Raw genomic sequence first — 21,919 nt, forward strand, 5'->3', positions numbered from 1 at the left:
ATTGCACTCCTACCAGTAAAGTATGAAAGATTTATTTGCTACACATTCTATTAACATTTCATATTTAATGCCTTTTCTATTATAGCAATAATAGTACTTACATAATGGGATATCACATTTGGGTTTTACTTTGCATTTCTTTGATAGCTAATGAGTTGAGTTTTTTCATGTTTATTGCTATTTGTATAATTTGTTTTGTGAAGTGTCTATTCTTCACAAGAAGAAAATCCTTTACTCATTTTCCATTGTTATTGTTCAATCTTTTTCTTACTGATTTGCATGAGTTCTTTACATTTTTGGCCTGAAAGTCTTTTGTTGGATATATTTATTGCGTATATAGTCCTCCCATTCTGTGGCTGGCCTTTTCTATCCTTCATGGTTTCTTTGAAGAACAGAAGTTCTTCATTGTAATAGAGCTCAGTAGTTTCTCAGTTTGTTTCCATTTATAGCTAGTTATTTTTGTGTTCTTTTAAGAAATATTTGCTTATCTTAGGGATATGAAGGTGTTCTCTTATTGTTTTCTTCCAAAACTTTTTTGTTTTACCTTCATACTTACCTTTTTCAATCTAGTGGGAAGAAGTTTTGTTACTGTTTTCCTACGGTTAAGCCAGCACCACTTACTGAATTAGTTATTCTCAGTTTTACCTATTTATCTACCTTAGTGCTAGCAACATCTCTCTGAATTATTTTAGCTTTATCATAGGCCACCATATCATGTATTCTTTTGGCTTTGTCCTGACTTAAGATTGTCTTGACTATTTTTGACCATTTACATTTCCAAATACTGTTCAGAAACATCGTGTTCAATTTTCATTTTTTACAGCAAAGGTAGCCTATTATACACACTAATCTGCACCTTTTTTTCACTTATTTTATTTTGGAGACTTTACTTATATTTTTCACTTATACATTTTGGAGACTTTCCTTGTTTCTTTTTTATTTGCTTACTACTCCTTTATATAGACAGATCCTACTAACATCTCTCTGGTCTAATCTTTCTCTTTTGAAATTAGTGAGAGAATTCATCTATTTAAGCCATAAATTTTTGGGAAAAAAATAAGTCTAAATATATTTATTGCAAGTAAACACGTAAAAACGAGCATGAAAGTAAAGCCCTTTATATTCAATACAATACCCATGATCTATTTGGTTAGATTTTTGCCAATACCTTAACATATGGTGTCAGGAATCCCTGTTTCTATGTAAGAAAATATGTAGGAAACAAAAAATAGAAGTAAACAGAATTTACATTAATTCAAGCCTATGTAGTTATTTGAAGCTCAATAGATACACATCAAAATATTAATTCAAGGTTTTAGAAATGTATTCTTGATAGATTTTGATATAATTATATAATGCCATCCTAGAATTGAATAATGAGTTTAAATGAACTATTCTCATGTAAACTACCATAAAGAATTAGCTATGTCTCCCAGGCTATCATCTGCTGTTCACTGTGATATAAATGAGCCACTGTTGATTTGACTTACTCCCAGGTCCTGGTGGACAGATGCAAGACAGAGATCCTTGCAGTGGTAGAACTGCTGTCCATCAGGAGAAGCAAGCTCCCCTGCAAACACTCATAACCTGTCTGTCGCCTTGATGCTCCACCACAGCCTGGAGAGCACAGTGCCCCAGAAGTGCGTTAGGAATTTGGACTTTAACCAAGGTGTCCTTTCTGGTATTATAGATATAGAGGTCATTATATAAGCAAGTTTTTTGGCCATTAAAATATTCACCTCCAAAAAGGATCAATTCATTGTTTTCAGGATGAGCAGAGAGTGACACATTTAGCCTTGATGAAGGTGAGGAACATGATGTTTCTACACTCAGTCTTTTAACATCTAGTGTCTGGCAATGGGTTATCAGAGCTTCGAGGTCTCCTCCCCTGAGCATTTGCACACCTTCCTCGTCTTGGCTGTGGTTTTCTCCTTCTTGCCCTCTTGCCTGTCTTGCAGGTGTGAGGCTGAATGGAGACCCAGGCAGGGAGCTGTGTGCAGGAGGGAACCCTCTCAGAAGCAGATCCCCTCCTGGAAATAGGTTCTTGTGAAAACAGGGCCTGATGCAAGCCCAGGAATGCATTTTAAGAGACAAATTCTAGAAGAGCCCTCTGCATCATAGGCTTTTAACAAATTCCTAACCTTCATTCTGGACCTAAAACTGCCTCCAGCATTTCTTATGTTTGCTTCAGAATGTATGGAGAGAAAGAAACACATGTGTTTTCATGTCAGTGTATGTGTGTGTATACACACATAGTATATATATGTATAAAACACATATACAAATATGAAGTTAACCAGTGTGCAGTGCTTATTCTGTTGACTGCATAATCCTCATGAATTTCTTCTGTGATAAACCGAGTTTTTACAGGGTGGATTCTTCATCTATCATAACTATTCTTTGTAATATTAATTAGCACTACATGGCCCTTAGAAATGCATAGTCAAAAAAGTTGGTAAAGAGAAAGATGACAAGGTTGGTAATGGCTCAGTAGCCTTCCCCTGAAAGCAATGTAGACTGCATTCAAAGAATAAATTAACTCAGGCCTGATCTTTTAGGTTTACGTTGTTGGATTCTAGGCCATAATGAATTTATTTAAAACCTTAAACTGAGCCTTGACAGAAGTCCTTTAACTTTATATTATTACCTTGACAATCTGTGGTTTTTCCCTCTGATTCTCTCTCTTTCTAATAAATGTCCTGAAAGCCCTTTGGAAGAAAATTGCTGAGAACCCTTTGCTAGTGGTTACTAAGAGATTTTTATCTGCCAATAGAGGAATTTTCTTGTAAAATATGCCTGCTGTTCTTTGCCACTGCTCTATTTATCCTTGTGATGACTGTCAATATTGTTTTCAACGGAGTCACTTCTGCTCTACTGACATTCCTTCTGAAATACTCTATATTTGCTGCTACTGCTGCTGCTGTTTATCTCATAAGTCATGAGAATGCTATCAAGTTACATAATGGAACCAAACAATTGGATTACATTGGCAATCAAGTGGTTTCTCGGAATAAAGCTCTGTAATTTAATTATTCCATGCTTATATCTAATTTTCTGTTTCCTTTTCCCACTCATTTTTAACAAATAGATTTTTTTGGTGTATACGCTTATTAAAGCTCTATCTCTATTTTTTTGTTACATCCAGAATTCTGTAGCTGACATATGTGTCTGAGATAAAGATATTTCAACTCCATCTCACCACTCAAGATTTAAGGGAGGATTTTGTCAGACTAGCAATATAGGGAGTAAATGGACTGAGCTCTTCATTGTTGTATAGAGTCATGAGAAAACTTGGCTACTGAAGTTGTACTCATAGTTTGTGTGCAATGCAGTTACTACCAAAACGTAAACTTGCTGAGTAAAAAGGCACACTTGTTTTTAATAGATTATGTTCTTCCACTTTCTAACAAATGTTCAAGTGCTTATTCCTGTCTTTCATTTCCTTCATTACCATCGTCCACCTGTTCTAGGAATAAGCAGTTGCCCCATCTCCTCATAGTCCCATGTTTTCTAACTAAATTGTGTGGAGCATATCTCAGATTCCCACCATTTTTTAATATATGACCAGGATGAATCCCAAAATATCTTCAGTACCCCTTTACCTCCTTCTAATCTTTAAGTGTGTCCCAGCCATTTATTATTGTCCATATTCTCCTCCCTACCCTGCCCAGTTCATCCCTTAGTTTGGATCAATCTCCTACTGATGTGATTTGGATCTGTGTCCCATGAAATCTCATGTCAAATTGTAATCCCCAAGGTTGGAGGTGGGGCCTTGTGGGAGGTGTCTGGGTCATGGGGGTGGATTTTTCATGAATGGCTGAGCACCATCCCCCCTTGATACTGTTCTCATGACAGTGAGTGAGTTCTCATGAGATCTGGTTGTTTAAAAGTGTGTAGCAACACCCACCCCACCACCACCACCTGCCACCTCCTCTCTCTCTCTCTCATTCCTGCTCCTACCATGTAAGATGCCTTGCTCCCTCTTGCCTTCTGCCATGATTGGAGGCTTCCTGAGGCCTTCCCAGAAGCAGAAGCTGCTATGCTTCCTGTTCACCTGCAGAACCATGAGCCAATTAATCCTCTTTTCTTGTAAATTAATTAGTCTCAGGTATTCTTTACAGCAATGTAAGAATGGACTAATATACCTATCCGCCTTCTCTGCCCTTCCAAACGCTTCTACCATGCTCTTTAAAATTCATGGTCCATTATTTAGCAAACTCCTTTATAAACTTAAACTGGTCTCTGTTCCTTTAACTTCTTGCCCTGATTAAACACAACTTGTCCTCCAAGGATACCCATTACTCTCTGAGGTATCACAAGGAAGCCCGTATTTCACCAATCACAAGCTGGTAGGTAGTGAGTTGGATGCCCTGCTTGTTGCCCAGGGCAACAACCAAGTAATTTCTACTTCTTTCTCCATCAAAAATGAATCTCTTTTAAAGTTCCTGTTGTCTGACTATACCATAGGTACCCCTCCTCTTTTGTTTTTTTGCTGTCATGATTTAGACCTTCTTATTACTTTAGGACTTTTACCCCTTGTTCACATTCTTCCACTTCACCAGTTTCCTCACCATTCTGGGAGATCTTACTATTTGTTTACTGAAAAACCCAACACCCTGAGCCTCTCAGTTCCTTGACTTTCTCCTTTCCAAGGATTGTCACCAGTAATTACACAAGCTTTGACATCTTGGTTTCAAGCATGCTATATCTGATAAGCATTTTTAAATTTCTGTCTAATTTACTGTAGCATGTCTGCTGTAATCAATAATTCTTCTCCCATGTTAAGATCATTGATTTGTTAACCATCACTAAAGTCACTCAGTTGCAAACTCCTTTTAGTTTCCCCATTCTGTAGAACTCTCCTGGTAAAACCCCAGCCCTGTGTAAATCTGACTGCCTTTTCTGCCCTTGCACCTCAGCAGCTGAATGCACTTGGAGAAAAATAGCAGGTCTGCTTGAGAGAGGAAGGTCTTACCTTCCTGCCACCAAATCCACTAACTTACCTGTGTATCGGCTCACATTCTTTGCCTTCTTTTCTGTTATCATTTTAGAGATGTCCCTGTTTGCATCAAAAGCAAATCTCTCTACTGTTTAGGGTCCCATTCATTCTAACCTTCTTACAGATATCATTTCTATAATGATTTTCTCTTTTTTCCTGAATTATTAATTTATCACATTCTTTTGAATGACCCTCATAAGCATACAGGGTACAATGATAGTCTCTATGTTAAAAATTACCCCAGATTCCTTTTGATGTCATGTACCTTTTCAGAAAACCATTTTATTTCTCTTCTTTCCTTCACATCAAGTCTACTAAGATAGTTGTCTCTGTTTTCTTACTTTTCAATCTTTATTTGATCTCTTTTTCCCTCTATACCTGTCCTATAAAACTGCTTTTCTCTCTATGGTTACTGTTGTGCCATATCCTGGGATTCTTTATTTATTTTTATCTTATTCATTCTCTCAATGAAATTGAAAATATTCTTTGAATGCCACTTCTCTTGGATTTGGTGATATCACAACTTAGGTTTCTTTTTTCCCCCTTAACAACCTGGAACCTCATTTCCTATCACCTTTGTTCACTGAATCATGAAATGTAGACTGGAGTTCATTGACATAGAAAGCTCACTGGAATAAAACAGTAGCTCACCAGAGCTAAGAGATGTGAAGGAGAGATGTTATTAATATTCTACTATTCAGGAGTCTCAGAAGGCAAGAACAAAGAGAGTGGAAAGCAGACAACTATCAAAGTAGAAGTAACAGTAGAAAATGTTCCTTCTGCTGACTGCCCTAGGCGACCATCCTCCCTCTGATATTGTATGTTTTCAAGCTTGAAGCTTTCCCAAACTACTTTCATCTTTTACGGTATAATTTGAGGGAATTGGGTTCCTTACAATAATCCTAACAATTAAATGGTTAAAATGAAATAAAAATGCTATATGAATCATTGGTGGAAAAAAGAAAAGATAAGGCAAAATTAAGATGTATTTATGCATGGGATTTATGAAATGTATTAGATACCTATTGCTGTATAACAAATTATTCCTGAAGCTAGCAGCTTAAAATAGCAAATATTTATTATCTCATATAGTTTCTAAGGGCCAGGAATCTGCAAGTGGCTTTGCTGGGTGGCTCTGACTCAGAATCTTTTATGAGGTTGCATTATCAAAACAGTTTTCATGAGCTGGACAGAAATTTAGCTACACAGCATTGGGAAGTGTACACTCTCAGTGGATGGAGAGAAAATGAGTTTAAATCAACTTTTCCCACACTGTGTTCTGTGAGAAACTGGTTTCTTCCAAACTGTTTCTTCCAAAGAGCGTCTGGGGCCTAAAAAGAGTGGAGAACAACTCAGAACTCACTCCTTCTAGAAATGTACATGCAAAAGTCTCTGTGAGAAGTTCTGAGGCAAATCATGCATCCACTTAACCTGGTGAACTCAGCATTTTCCCAGCTTTTTGTCTAAGAACTTCTGTATTTTTTTTTGTAAAGATACATCTTTTCTTCCCTACACCAGATACCTCTTTCTAAAATCTAGATTTGATCTTGTCACTTCATTAAGGACAGCAATAGTTGTCCCGTGTGGGCATTTTAGAAGACATTAGAATTCTGTCTTATTACATTTCATTTTTTCTGATATTTATAACATAAATAATACATTAGCACGGTAAATGTATATACGGTTTATTAACAGATAAAAATATATTTATAAAGAATGTAGTTGGGCCCAGTGGCTCACGCCTGTAATCCCAGAACTTTGGGAAGTCAAGGCGGGTGGATAACCTAAGGTCAAGAGTTCAAGACCAGCCTGACCAACATGGAGAAACCCGTCTCTACTAAAAATACAAAATTAGCGAGGCATGGTGGCACATATCTGTAATCTCAGTTACTCAGGAGGCTGAGGCAGGAGAATCGCTTGAACTTGGGAGGTGGAGTTTGCAGTGAACCGAGATTGTACCATTGAACTCCAGCCTGGGCAACAAGAGTGAAACTTGTTGTCTCAAAAAAAAAAAAAGAATGTACACACCACATTTTATACTGATGGAGTCTACTGCTCTGTAGAATAAAGTCTGTCCTCCTTAGCACTTAAATCAGGTGAGAGGAATCTGAATGCCAAGCCTGTCCTCTAGATTCTGCTTAGCTTCTGCCACTACACGCCCAGCCCTCTCTAGCTCCACTAGTGCACCTGCCATACCTGCAACAAAAATGTATTGTTCGATGACAATACATTATCTACTTTGTGCATCTAACATTTGCATATTTTTTAGAGCATTGCCTGATTTAGGATCTTTGTTCTTAAAGATCTTAAGCTGGGGCAATATTCATTTTTTCATATTTTCCTTACTTTTTCAATACTTCTCTTACCTCCATCCTAAATGACATCTTGAACTTGAGGGGAAATAAAGAAAAAAGAGGAAAGGGAAGAAAGAAAAGGGAAAGCAAAACTGAGAAGGAAGGCCGTTTGGAGCAGCAGCAGGGTCTACGGCAGATGTGAAGGAATATTTTCTATACGCTTATCACGTCTGCAGTCCCCTCTTACAGGTCATACCTGGAGACGTACAGGTTACTGAGGGTGACTGCAGATGTAGGGCCAGCCTGCATTTTAAGCATGAAGGCCAGATGAATGAACTTGCATTGTTCTTTGTGGAGTCATAACCAGCCCCATTTCTTCTATTCTAATTGATACCTGGCATGGCTCTGGCACTTTATTCAACTCAGAACATGGAAAATCACACTATTTCTAAAGTATTTCCCCATTCTTTTTTAATCTTCAAAGTCTGGAGTACACGGCATCTCAGAGCTCAGAGCTCAGAGCGGGAGAGCCATTTCTGGGTTTGTCTTACCTTCATCCCAAACAACCTTCTTTCCTGCCCTCCGCCCTGTCAAAAAGCGCCCCCTCTCCATCTGCAGGGCAGCAGCTCTCCCTCTGTCTCTTGCCAAATCTTCCTCCTTGTCCTTTTTCCTCCTTGCTCTGTGCCTCCTTGCCAGAGTAGAAAAAGGAAACAAAAGATGAGGAGGGGGAGGATACATGAGTGAGAAAACCCAGGCTGTTGTGACTTACCAAGGATTTTTGTCAAAGATGAAAGTGTCAAAATGTACCTGATAGAAATGGAAAATGGTGTTTTAAAGAAGGAACATGTGTTTCACTTTAGAAAAGTAAGAATTGCAGAGGATTATTTTCTTGTTTCATTTGCTCTCTTTCTTCTCGATTTTAGATGGAGGCAACACAAAATAAACAGTGTGGGATCCACTTCTCACTGCTTTAGGTGCTGTATTCCCTTCTAAAACTTAAAACATTCAGAATTCCCAAACAGATCCAACCCCGAGTGTCTGGGTTGAGTACCTGCACTGCTCCTGTCCTCCTTCAGGCCCCATCCACTCTGGACTTGATTCAAAGAGCCTCCTCCTGCCAGTTCTCCCTCCTTCCACTCTGCTGCCCTTTAGCCTGTTCAGAACACCGCAGCCAGAGCAGTGTTAACACCTCAGTGAAATCAGGCCACTGCTGTGCTTAAACCCCTCTTGTGGAAAGAGCCATGGTCCTTCCAGAGATCTGCAAAAGTCCCTGTGACCCGCTCCTGCCTCTCTGACCTGAGCCCTTCCTGCTTCCTTGCTGTGGCTTAGCAGGCCAGAAAGGCACATTGGGCTCCTGCCTCAGGGCCTTTTGACTCTGCTCTTTCCTCTGCCTATTACCCTTTCCTTTCAGGTAACTGAAGTCTAGTTACCTGAAGTCATGTGGGTTGGTCTGCAGGCCAGTGGTACCTTCCTAGCCAGGGCTTCACGGGGACATCCCCTGTCCATGCTTCCTCACACCTTCTTCTTAGCACTTACCAGCATTCATTTAAAAATTATCTTAGGGATAAGTGATTTTGATTTCTTTTTGGACATCAGGACAACTTCCCTTGAATATATTTGGCCTCTACTATGAAATTTTTGCCTCATAGCTGCTGTTAGTGGAAATCTCATTCCATGCTTAAGAACCAGCAGTGAAGTATACATACCATGCTAATACATATGAATTCATACATCAAGGTTGAAAATAAAATGAATATATAGATGTGCATGTGTGTGTATGTGTGTATGTATGTATACATACTCTTTTGACATGACAAAATGTGTTTATGTTCAAATTGTATTGTTTCACATCTATTCTAGGGTCATTGTCAATTATTCTACATCCCAGTGTTCGGCACAAACTCATTTGTAATCACTGCTCATTCATCCACCAGGGTGGGCTAAGTGCCCAAGCCTTTGTTCGTGTGGACCTGGAGGACGTGAATGATAATCATCCCGTGTTTAACCCATCAACCTATGTGACAAGTATCAGTGGTCAGACACAGCCAGGCTCCGAGATCATCCATGTTCTCGCCACTGATCGGGACTCTGGGATATATGGGACAGTGGCTTATGAGCTTATTCCAGGAGATGTGTCATCCCTTTTTATCATTGACTCCACCACAGGTATGTGAACTTGGAACAGTTTTTATCCTTTGGATGTAAACTTTCTGCTTAACTACTTAACAACCAGAAAATTAGAAAAAGTGACATTTTTTCAATAATGGGGGTGTTGCAGGACTCACTTAACCTTCCAGCTGGCACTGAAGTATATTGAAAAGGGCTGAGGCTTTGTAGTTAGGTTAGACCTGGATCTGAGTCTCAGCTTTGCCTACTACTGATCTTGTGGTCTTTATTGGTTTCAGTGTCCTTACCTTAAACATAGTGTTATCCGGGCTCTGGCTGACTCCTGTAGTCAGTCACAGCTACTTGGGAGGCAGAGGTGGGAGGATGGCTTGAGGTCAGGAGTTTGAGGCTGCAGTGAGCTATGAAGCTATGATCAGGCCACTGTCCTCCAGCCTGGGTGACAGAGCAAAAGCCTGTCTCCAAAAAAGCAAAAAAAAAAAAAAATATATATATATATACACACACATATATATATATTACTGATAATACCTATGTTGCAAAGTTTTTGTGAGAGAACTAAAGGCAGTAGTTTATGTAGAAATAGTCAGCCAGTATTTATTTACCTTGCAAATGTTAATTTCCCTTTATTGTATGATCATGCCATCTGAGAGTGACTTGTGGGGTGACTGAGCCTCATTTTGGTGTATTAATAGCTAAGATTAGGGCAAGAGATTTGTACAGGCATCCAAAGTAGATCCTTTTCTCTGTACTCAGTCTGGCATTCCCTTAGTCTCTTTGGGTTTTAGTTTCCTTGTTTTTAAAATGATACCTAAAACTCCTTTTAGTTCTCTACGATGGCAATTGAATATCTGCCAAAGAAGCCCAGTGGACAAGCTGTCTTTTAGAAATAATAAATATTTAAGAAGTTACCTTTCATGTTCTATTCATTAGCTTGTTGCTAACAAAATAATGGTTTAAATATTTGATTATAAGAAAATTAAAAAATATTAAGTATATAATATGACATTACAATACTTTTGAGATGCGTAGAGATACTCTGGTCAAAAAATGAAGGTGCAAAAAAAGAAAGAAAAAAAAGAACCTCTTTCTTTTGCATTTTTTTCACCTGATCCAAACAATGGGTAGAATGTGTTTCTATTGTAATGACAATGATGTCAGATGCTACACTAGACATTTTCTGTGCATTGTCTTATTGGATCTTCACAACATGCTTTGAAATAGCCATATACGGTAGAAACAAATGATAATTTACACAGGAAATCTATGTGAATATGCCTTCCCACCCAGCCCCATTAGGTAGAGAGCTGCTGCTTCTGCCTGGAAACTGTGCTTTGTCTGGCTTGTGCAACTGGCCAGGGATTAGTTGTTTATACTGGCAGTCCTTTTGAGGCAAAATTTTCCTTGCTCAAAATAATACACTGATGTGGTCCTTTTAACATTTCAAAGATCAGAAGAAAATACTTTTGTAGGAAATTAGTCTGTTTATCTGAGCTTTTTCAAAATTCATCTTAACTGAGGACTTAACTGCCCGTCAAATCATCAGGCCCTCTAGGGCACTAGCAATGCCAAAAATATATAGGTCAGCCAGTAATCAGGGCACAGGATATAAAAGCATTTCACAGATTGTTTTAAAAAGACATTAACACACTCACCATTCGGTTTCCCCTGGAAGATCTGGAAAAATGAGCTATACTGTATTCTGTTTTTAGACGAGACCTCTGTTGCTGTCCTGGCCGTAGCTAGACTCATGCTTCCCTTCCTGGCAGCGACTATAGCACAAATGCCATTGTTAATCGTGGAAAGCGCTTTATGTGGGTCATTATCTTAGGGAAGTTTCATGGAATTTTATTTTTAAGCAAAGACCAATTTATAATGAAAAAAGCCTTGGGTTGTTATTGTTGGCAGTTTTGAGGCCCGTGCATTTAGATTGAAGACATTTCTCAGTCAAATAGTGCTTGGAATTTGGTCGCACTTAATCATAACTCATGAGAAATTCATGAGGCCTGGTAGTGCTTTACTTTAACCTTTGGAAGAGAATGAAAAAGCATCGTGACTAGCTATGGGAAAAAGTTGTCCTTTGAACAGGCAGTCTCCAAGTTGAATGGTTGAGTTCTGAAAGTTCATTTGTTGGTTGACAGCAACTGAGACCACATTGTATCTAATTGTGGTGTACAAGGTGATGTTTTGATATGTGTACATTGTGAAGTGATTAAATCAAGCTGGTTAACATACCCATCACCTCTCACACTTAGAACTTTTTGTGGTGAGAATATTTAAGATCTACTCCCTTAGCAATTTTCAAGTACAGAATACATTATTATTAATGCATTATCATTGATGTATTAGAATACATTATTATTAACACTATACAATAGATCTTTAGAACTTACTCATCCTATCTAACTGAAACTTCGTACCCTTTGGCCAACATCTCCAATTACCCCAGCTCTTGGCAACCACCATTCTATGAGTTCAGTATTTTTGTTTTTAAACTGTTTCTCTATTTCAGTGAGTTCAGTATCTTTACATGCCACATGTAAAATTGAGATCATGCAGTAGTTGTCTTTCTGTGCCTGGCTTTTTTCATTTAGCATAATGTCGTTGAGGCTCATCCATGTTGTCACAAATGACAGGCAGTCCTGTTTTAAGGCTGAATAGTACTCTATTGGGTATGTATACCACATTTTCATTATCCATTTATCTGTGGATGGACACTTTGGTTGATTCTATATCTTGGCTATTGCAAATAATGCTGCAATGAACATTCTAATGCAAATATATCTTTGACATACTGATTGTTTTTTCATTGGATATGCACCCAGAAGTGGACTTTCTGGATCATATGGTAGTTCTGTTTTTAACTTTTAAAGGAACCTCCATACTGTTTTCCATAATGGCTGTAACACATTTTCTATATAAAGATGTTCTCAAAGAACAGAACAAGAAGTAGTATTAGAATACACAGTTGACTCTTGAACAATGCAGAGGGTAGAGATTCTGACCCTCCACATAGTTGAAAATCTGCATAACTTTTGACTCCCCTAGAACTTAACTGCTAATAGCCTATTATTGATTGAAAGCCTTACCCATAACATAAATAGTGGGTTAACACATATTTTGTGTGTTTTAGGTTTTATATATTATATTCTTAAAATAAAGTTAGCTAGCTAAGGGAAGTTGTTATTAAGGAAATTATAAAGAAGAGAAAATATATTTACTATTCATTAAGTAAAGGTCTTCATCCTCATCTTCATATTGACATGGCTGAGGAGGAGGAGGAAGGGGAAGGGTTAGTGTTTTGGTCTTGTGGGTAGTGGAGGTGGTAGAGACAGAAGAGGTGGAAGGGCACGGAGGACAGGCAGGTGCACTTGCAACTGTTGTTGAAATGTATCCGTGTATAAGTGGACCCATGCAGTTCAAATCCATGTTGTTCAAGGCTCAAGTGTAGTCTTCCTCTTCTGGATATTTTCTTTCAGGAACCTACATAAAGCTGGAATTTCTTGCTTCCATCATGTGGCTGATCGCTACAGAGGCTGGCAATGTAAACACAGTCATAAGCAAGTGCCTCTATCATATACTTGTGATTCAATGAGTAAATGACATACAGAAATATTGAAAAAGCAATTTAAATCTTTCCTAGAGCCTCTTAAAAACTGCATGGGAGTTTCATTGATAAATGGAGCAAAATTTTATATAAAATCCTCTTTCTGAATCACAGCATGGTAAGTGACTCGATAGCCTATCCCCACGTTTCCTCAAAACTCTCCCAAGACTTTCTCTCCAACTTACCTGTGCTGGTACTTTACTTTTTCTTACCTCCCTTTGTCGCTGCATTTATTCTGTTCTCTTCCAGAATAACTCTCTGCCCTTGACAATGGGAACTTTGAAACTAGTCTCAGCACCTTTCAATTGTCCTTCTTCCTTTTTAACCTAAGTTCTTATATAGGCAGGTTGAGATGTTATAGCATATGAGGAGAATATTGAGAATTGATGAGCCCATTTATACATTGTTACTTCTTCTTGAATTACTCTAGAATTTTCTCTTAGAGATATTCATTTGCTCACTGGTTCATTCATTCTTTCATTTTGATGCTTTCTTTATCAAACATGCTATTTTATAAACTTAACATGCTTTCTGATATAGGTTTGTGTTTTTCTGCAGACAAAAGAGTTCTCATTGATCTGTTATGCCACAACCAAGACTCATGCATTAAAAATAGAGGTCTTTGACTTACTGTGTTCGTCTGCTATGAAAAATGTTTTGGAGAAAACTAGAAGGGGGTGTGGCAATGTCATGGTTGTTTTCTCTTGTGGGTTCATCTTCCTGTTCTGTTTCTGGTTTTCTGGGTTTGTTGTTGGTTCAAAGAATATTTCTGTAAAATGTGTTTAGGCGCCAGGGGAGATATACTGAGTTGAGCCTTCATTTCTCTTATTCTTAGTTCACTGGGTTTCTTTGATGTGGGCACAAGGCAGACCACACTGTTTTGAGTTTTAAAGGGAAGAAACACAAGAGGCTTATTTATTAATAGCTCTTTTTTCATGTATTTTTAATCCCATTTTGTGAATTATATGTAGATTTCTTCCTCCATTGTTTGAAGTGCTCTCTTTAGCTCTTTTTTCATGTATTTTTAATCCCATTTTGTGAATTATATGTAGATTTCTTCCTCCATTGTTTGAAGTGCTCTCTTTAGTAACATGAAGAGAGCAGTTCTTTTTTTTTTTTTTTTTTTTTTTGAGACAGAGTTTAGCTCTTATTACCCAGGCTGGAGTGCAATGGCGCGATCTCGGCTCACCGCAACCTCTGACCCCTGGGTTCAGGCAATTCTCCTGCCTCAGCCTCCTGAGTAGCTGGGATTGCAGGCACGCGCCACCATGCCCAGCTAATTTTTTTTGTAATTTTTAGTAGAGACGGGCTTTCACCATGTTGACCAGGATGGTCTCAATCTGTTGACCTCGTGATCCACCCACCTCGGCCTCCCAAAGTGCTGGGATTACAGGCTTGAGCCACCGCGCCTGGCCCGAGAGCAGTTCTTTAGCTTTGGGGTTTGTCCTATTTATTTTGTAGTTTTATAATGGAAGAAACTACTTTTTTTTAAAACTTTTATTTTAGATTCAGGGGATACATGTGCAGGTTAGTTACCTGGGTATATTGCATGATGCTAAGGTTTGAGGTTTGGGGAATTCAGATCATATTAAGGCAACAGATAGGTTTCAAGCTTTCGGGTTGGTCATTTATTGTTATCCCAAAAACTCTCTTTTATTAGGGCAGCCTTTGGTTAAATCATGTGGTTTATCTCTTTTTTTATAGAAGCGTGTTAATGACATAAACACAAATCAATAAAGGTCATAAACAGAATGTAGCTTGTGTATTCAAGGAAAAAATGGAAGCCAGTTCATCTGTTCAACATGTATTTATTCAGTGGTTTTTATGTTGCAGGCAGTGTTCTAGGTGTTTGGGATACATCAGCGAATAAAACAGACAGGAATCCCTGCTTTTGTAGTGCTTACAGCCACAAGCTGATGTTGCCCATCCTTTGTCTGTTCTATGTTTAGTTGTGGTGTACACAAAATCCAATTTTAGCACTACAGAAAAACAAGTAATTAAAAGGACATCAAACTGCCAGACAAGGGTAGCTGTGCCTCAATGTTTAGTTGTAATCTTTTGTTTGTATTGGGTGTGTGGATTTTAACATGGACTGTAAGTAATGTAGTATAGACTCATTTTCTGTATTTCAAGGGCAGATTCTTTTCCAATGTTAGTTTTATGCTCAGATTTTATACCATGTAATGATTCTTGTAATTCTTCATGAATGTACCTTCCTACATTTAATATCGAACATTCTGGCATATAGTTAATAAATTAATACCACACATCATTTCATAAGGGATGTGAGCCTGTTCCTGACAAATAAATGATGACTTTCTTTTATTTGCAAGACAGATCCTGAAATTAATCATGAGCACCTAATCAGTGTATGTCACTTTCATAGGAAACAAAAGCATGTTAGAGAATTTCTTTATTAGCCTTTCTAGTACAAGATCACAGACTCATAAAGAGGGAAAAAACCTTAAAAATAAGCTGCCTCATTTAGTGGAGGAAGAAATTGAGGCTGGAAGGGGTTTGGTGACTTATCTAAAGGGTACACTGTTAGTGATGATGGAATTGAACTTGAACCCCATTCTAGACCTGTGATCTGCTTCTGTGCTTGTCTTAGATAATAATACTTTTCAGTGTCTCTTCCATGTGTAGTATTGCTTATTCGAGTCTTACAATAGTTACATGGGATAAACAAGGTGAATATTTTTATGTTCATCTGCGGATTAAGAGACTGAAGACTCTGAAAGTCTTAGTGACTTACTCAGAGACATAGTAGTAAACCTGACACTTGAATTTACTTCTTGCATTTCCATTTTAAGGCTTGTTTCAGTATTATGACTTACAAAAACACTAAAGATGAAGTTAAGATAAATATAAATTCTACTGATTCAACTAAATAGGATAGAAAAATGATCTCTTATTGTGACAGGAATTTCCATATATGAGACTACTTGAACACCAAATTATCTGTTGAATTTTATTTACTCTTTCCAATTGAATAAGTAGAACTCAATGGACTTTTCCAAAACAGGTACATTTTTCTTAAACTTTTTAAAAAATTCTCAATATGAGATAGAATTTGAAATCCATTCTAGTTCTTTCAGCCAGCACAACTTAGTCACCAAGATTTGTGTGCAAAATAAAGAGCACAATGTAATCTATTTAGTGAATCCATTTTTGTATTCTCACAAACTAAATATAGGAGAGACTTCATAAATATCTACAACTAATAAGAAATTGGTGTTGCTATCCTGTAGTTTTTGGTTTGTATATGTTTGTGAGAGAACCTTACATATAAACCCTGTATCCATTGAAGGTCATGGTTTTATGCTTATTTTTGTTCTTAGTTATTCCATAGCTTACAATTTTAGTAATGATTTACTAATTGTGAATTGCTACTTTGGTTAAAAATTATATTTTTTCAGGATATTTCATTCTGAAAGTAGTGCTTAGTAGAAGAGCATGATTTTATTTATATATGCACATAACTTACATAGGCATATCTACATATATATATCTCTTTAAGTTCACTTAGCATTGCATCTGTTCAAAAAAATTCTTATTTCAACAGTTTCCTCTATTTAAATAAAAAGTAACAAGATGAAGAACATAGATAAACATTATGCATTATAATGGTATGCATAAATCCAAGCAGTCATTAAAATAGAAAATAACTGGTGCTCTGTAAATTAATTAATGACATTTTTTAAAGTTAAAGTTGGTCCCTGCACTGGTGGTTAATGACCATTTGCAAGTGTTGTGAAAAATGTGGGCTAAATAATCACTGTACTTTAAAATATTAAAATATAGTGTCACAAATTTTACTCTGGCCAATACATAGGCAAAGAGAGCTATTCATTTTATTTATGATTTTATGATTTATTATTGATAAATAATATGAATTATAATACATGCATATATTATATATGCATATTTATATATAGTAAATAATAAAGAATACGGGAGTTACATGTTTTCTGGCCCCTCAACTTCCAATAGAGAGCTTAGTTATTTAAGAATGTTAGATTCAAATATACAATTACTAGTCAGTTATACTCAATAAAGCTGAAAAAAAGAATGTTAAATTCAAATAAATGGGTATTCTAGCTCCTCTTTATATACAAATGTTTAAAAAAGTGAATGTTTGAAATACTCAGCATATATAATATGGAAGAAACAGCTTTATCCTAATACTTCCCTCTCACTCTAAGTGATGAATGTTCATTCAGAGAAATTTACTGAACCTAGTGTGCATGCCTAACACTTGCCTCTCTTTGTCTCACTTTTCTTAGACTCATAAGCCACTCCTTGGGTCTACATGTTTTTCAAAGATATTTTTATATTTCAAGTACAATCAAGTTTGTAGGCCAGAGAGTCACTATCTTATGAAGGTGACTGTGTTTCATGAAAATTAAGTGCAAACTCCATGTATTGATTACAGTAACTTTTGCAAGTAGTGGAGGGCTTCTAAAGAGAGTGCTGGAAAATCTAAAACAGTCAGGGAGGGGAGCATGAATAAGATGGAACTTGAGGCAGGTGGATCACGTGAGGCAGGTGGATCAAGACCATCTGGGCCAACATGGTAAAACTCCATCTCTACTAAAATACAAAAAAAATTAGCCAGATGTGGTGGCACACGCCTGTAATCCCAGCTACTTGGGAGGCTCAGGCAAGAGAATCACTTGAACCTGGAGGCGGAGGTTGCAGTGAGCCGAGATCGTGCCACTGCACTCCAGCCTGGCAACAGAGCAAGACTCCATCTCAAAAATAAATAAGTAAATAAATGAAAGAACTGTGAGGAGGAAGAAGGACCACTGGGGAAGTCCAAGGGATTGTTAGGGAAGGCAAAAAAGAAAACTGTAACATAACCAAAGGAAAGAGACAAGGAGCAAGGGGTCATCACGGATCTGATAGATGATAGGAGTCAGGGAACATGAGGGTGGAGATGAAATCCAGTTGGATGTCTTTCACTTTCACCCTGTCTGTATTCTTTTGTTTCAAGTTTGCTTCTTATACACAACATATGATTGTATTTATTTTGAAATCCACTCTGATAATGTTTGTCTTTAACTAGACCATTTTGTCAGTTTGTATTTTCTGAAGTCTTTCCTCTTTTAAATCTGCCATTGGTCCTTGGTTTCATACTGTCATATTTCTTCATTTTTGGTGTGATTTTTTAAAAATTATGGGCTTGGATCTTTATCTGAGAGAAGTCTTTGAATCCTGAGATGAAGGTGGGTTTCTTTGGAAGGTATTTAGGTATTCGTGTTTCTTTTGCCTGAGTGTCCTAGGAAAATACTACTTCCTACCATTTTAAACTAAATTCTTGGCTTGAAATTTTTTGCATCATCCTGTATTATGAGTTCAGACTGAAAACTGATGTGAATGCTGGTTTGTAGTTAGGAATTCTCAAAGGAAATTTCTACCACCTCTTATTTATCACTGAATTTCAAGCCAGACAATTTTATTTGCAATCTACTGGGGATACAAGAACTTATTTCTAGTTCATCCTTAAACTGAAACCTGTGTGGACCTAACTTTATTGGACAAAGTCTTCTGAGATTCTCCATCCCCAGACTGTACTTACCCACAAACAGCTTTGATCTTGTCTTCTGCTCCCCATGAGTTCCACAAGGTCAGTAAAAGGAAAGTGCAAGGTCACTAGGATTTCACAAATGCCCTGAGGTCAAAAGCCAAATTCACTATGCTGCTTGTCTTCTAAGTTTTTGACATAACTTAAACTTTTTGCCTTCTTTATTATCAGTTTATTGAGGCATTTAAGATGATGTATTTTATATTTTACGGAGCACTTGATTTCAGGAGGAAGGTTAGTCAGAGCCCCTAGTGCTAGAAAACAAGACTTTCCTTTAGTAATCTTTTCAGTGATGGTCTGTGAGATGGAAATTATCTGTCTGTGTTTGTCTTATTTTATACTTAATTTTACCTATATTACCTGAGTGTCATGAAAGAGGCCCAAAAGGAACCTCTGCATTTATCGGAAATTGGGAATGTTACAAAGAAGACAGGTAAGGGAGTCTTTATCTGGACACTTGACTTTTCTGAAAGGGCAACTAAATTCCAGATTCGACACCTTTTGTGATCGGATGGGATGGCTACTTATCTCTTCTCAGAAGGCTGAGCTTGTCAGTGGGTGAGGATAAAGCAAGCTGTTGCTTCTTATTATCTCAGCCTTATTGGTTTAGAGAAGCGTCCATATTTAGTCTGGTGGGTTGCGGTGATTTGTGGGGCAGTGGCACCAGTGGGGAACTAGAAATCCTTGAAAGTCCCTATAGAAAATAAAAAGTTAATAACATAGATAATAATAATAAGCCTTTCATTGCTGAACAAACATGGAGTCCTTCATAATTTGTGTGTGTGCAAGATTCTTAGAGGAGCACTAACCCTGTTATGAACTATGCACGCAGGAGATCTAGGTTGAGTGCTCCTTATGAGAATCTAACTAATGCCTGATGAGCTGAGGTGGACCACTTTTATTCTGAAGCCATTACCCCACCACCCCTGTTCTGTGGAAAAATTGTCTTCCATGAAACTGGTCCCTGGTGCCAAAAAGATTGGGGACTGCTGATTTGGAGGTTAAATACATTGAATAGCTAAAAACTATTGTATAAATAAGAAGACATCTTTTCAGAAGCAACTGTTTGTGAAGGCAGTATTTTTCTGCTAAACCTATATGATTTATTGATTTCTATTTTGAGTATTTATACCACTCTAAATATTTTTGTAATTTTTTATTGCAGCTGCATTAATTCTGTAATTTTAAACTATATTATGAAAATGGCAAGTATTTGAATATGGTTTCCAGACTATAACCCCCTCCAAATTTTGCCCACACCCCTCCTCTTTACACTCCCATTGAGAACCTGTAGTGTAATCACTTTTTAGCATTTCCCGACAAGAGGACCATCTTTTGGTACATACTTTATTGGAGTCACTTAAAAGCTTTTCCTTCAGTTGCCCTTTTGTTTCCTCTGATGCCCACCATTCCCCAAATCCTTCTGCTTCTTGTTGGTCATATTGAACATAAGACAAACCCATCACAAGTGCCATTGTCTAAACATAAGACAGACAAACCCATCACAAGTGCCATTGTCTAAACATAAGACAGACAAACCCATCACAAGTGCCATTGTCTAAACATAAGACAGACAAACCCATCACAAGTGCCATTGTCTAAAATGCCATTGCCATTTTCATCACTAGAAGGAAGTTTCCTTAATGCAGCTTCTATGTCAGTAAACCCGAACAAGAACCCCGAAGGCATGGTCAATGGGTGTCCCTCTTCCGGAACCTCTGGCCATGCCTTCTTTTTCTGCATTTTTCCTGAGGTCTGACTTCTCAGATAATTTTAGAAACTTTGCACTTTTGTAAAGCTCATATTTTTAATGGATACTACCCTATTACTTTTGGTGAAAATAAAGGTCAAAATAATATTAAAAGGATTTTCTTACATTTTCTACCTAAAGTTATTATTGGCAAATTTACTTTCCAATATACAAAACACATGTGATTATACCTTTTGTGATGAGATTGATAGTTAAAAAAAAAAAAGGTGGTATGCGTCGCCTGAAAATCACAAGTACAAAATTCCATACCTTTTTCTAGTTAAAGTTATGAATTTTACTGATATATAGATGTACAATTGTTGCTGTGCAGTTATGGACACATAGGTTGGCTTTAGAATAAAAACAAATATCTAAGATTTAGAAGATACCAAGTAGCAGGTATTTAGCATTTCCCTTACCAAAGCAATGTCACTGTAAGTCAAGGTCTTGCTTTTGCTTCATGTGTCTGGGAACCAGTGTGTGCACATGACTCAAATCAGCCTCAGAAAGTAGTCAAGTGGCAAAGCCTAGATGTACAATTTCATCTTCAAGTTGAAAACAAAAACTATAGATGTTCACAGACTGTGCTTTAATTATGCATTTCTTTCTGGAGAGATGTTTTCCAATGATTTGTTCATTTTTGGTGCCATTTGTTAAGTGTATAATCTAAGTTGTTGAATATAATGAGATCTTTCATGTTAAGGTAATTAAAATCAAGGCCGGGCGCGGTGGCTCAAGCCTGTAATCCCAGCACTTTGGGAGGCCAAGGCAGGTGGATCATGAAGTCAAGAGATCGAGACCATCCTGGTCAACATGGTGAAACCCCATCTCTACTAAAAATACAAAAAATTAGCTGGGCATGGTGGTGCATGCCTGTAATCCCAGCTACTCAGGAGGCTGAGGCAGGAGAATTGCCTGAACCCAGGAAGCGGAGGTTGCAGTGAGCCAAGATCGCGCCATTGCACTCCAGCCTGGGTAACAAGAGTGAAACCCTGTCTCAAAATAAATAAATAAATAAATAAAATCAAAGAAATTCACGGTAGAATGTCTTAGAGAGAAGAATAACTTTTTCAGAAAGTTATTGAATAGTCACCATGTAGACATGCTATAGTTCTTTCTTTACTTGTCCTGTCAGCTGAGTTCCTCAGTGCTCCATAAGGTTGAGCCTATTTGTTTCCCTGTGTTTCCTATGAAGAAACAGATGCTGAGCGAAGTTTCATGATTTTCTGTCAAGTAACATCAATAGGTGGAGCAGCCAGGACCTGCTCACCTTATTAAAATAGAAAACTTCAAATGGGTAGATTCCAGACTCTGAGACAGAACCAAGACTGTGGAATGAAATTAAAGGAAGTGGAAGGCATTTTTATTTATCATCTCTCCACAAAGATTTTATTTCTGGAATTAACTATGCATTTTGTAACTTTTATTTTCTAAAATTCTAAAATAAAGCTTCTGGTTTATTACTTAAATAGTATTCATCCACTATCTGTTATTTTCTTAAAGTAATCATAGCAGCACATTGAAACACATGCCATGTGAATCAGTTTTTCGTTACAAC

The 21,919-nt window shown here is 37.5% G+C and overlaps 1 protein-coding gene across 1 annotated transcript in view; it reads left to right on the forward strand.

The window, feature by feature from the left end:
• The window catches only part of DCHS2 (dachsous cadherin-related 2), a 289,412-nt gene that overhangs the window by 132,436 nt on the left and 135,057 nt on the right, over positions 1–21,919 (forward strand). The window contains exon 3 of the mRNA XM_008992578.4: positions 9,228–9,459. Coding sequence (XP_008990826.4) covers positions 9,228–9,459 — 232 coding nt within the window. The remainder of the gene's footprint in view (positions 1–9,227; positions 9,460–21,919) is intronic.

The sequence above is a fragment of the Callithrix jacchus genome, chromosome 3, assembly GCF_049354715.1.
Source record: "Callithrix jacchus isolate 240 chromosome 3, calJac240_pri, whole genome shotgun sequence".
Classification (NCBI taxonomy): Eukaryota; Metazoa; Chordata; class Mammalia; order Primates; family Cebidae; genus Callithrix; species Callithrix jacchus.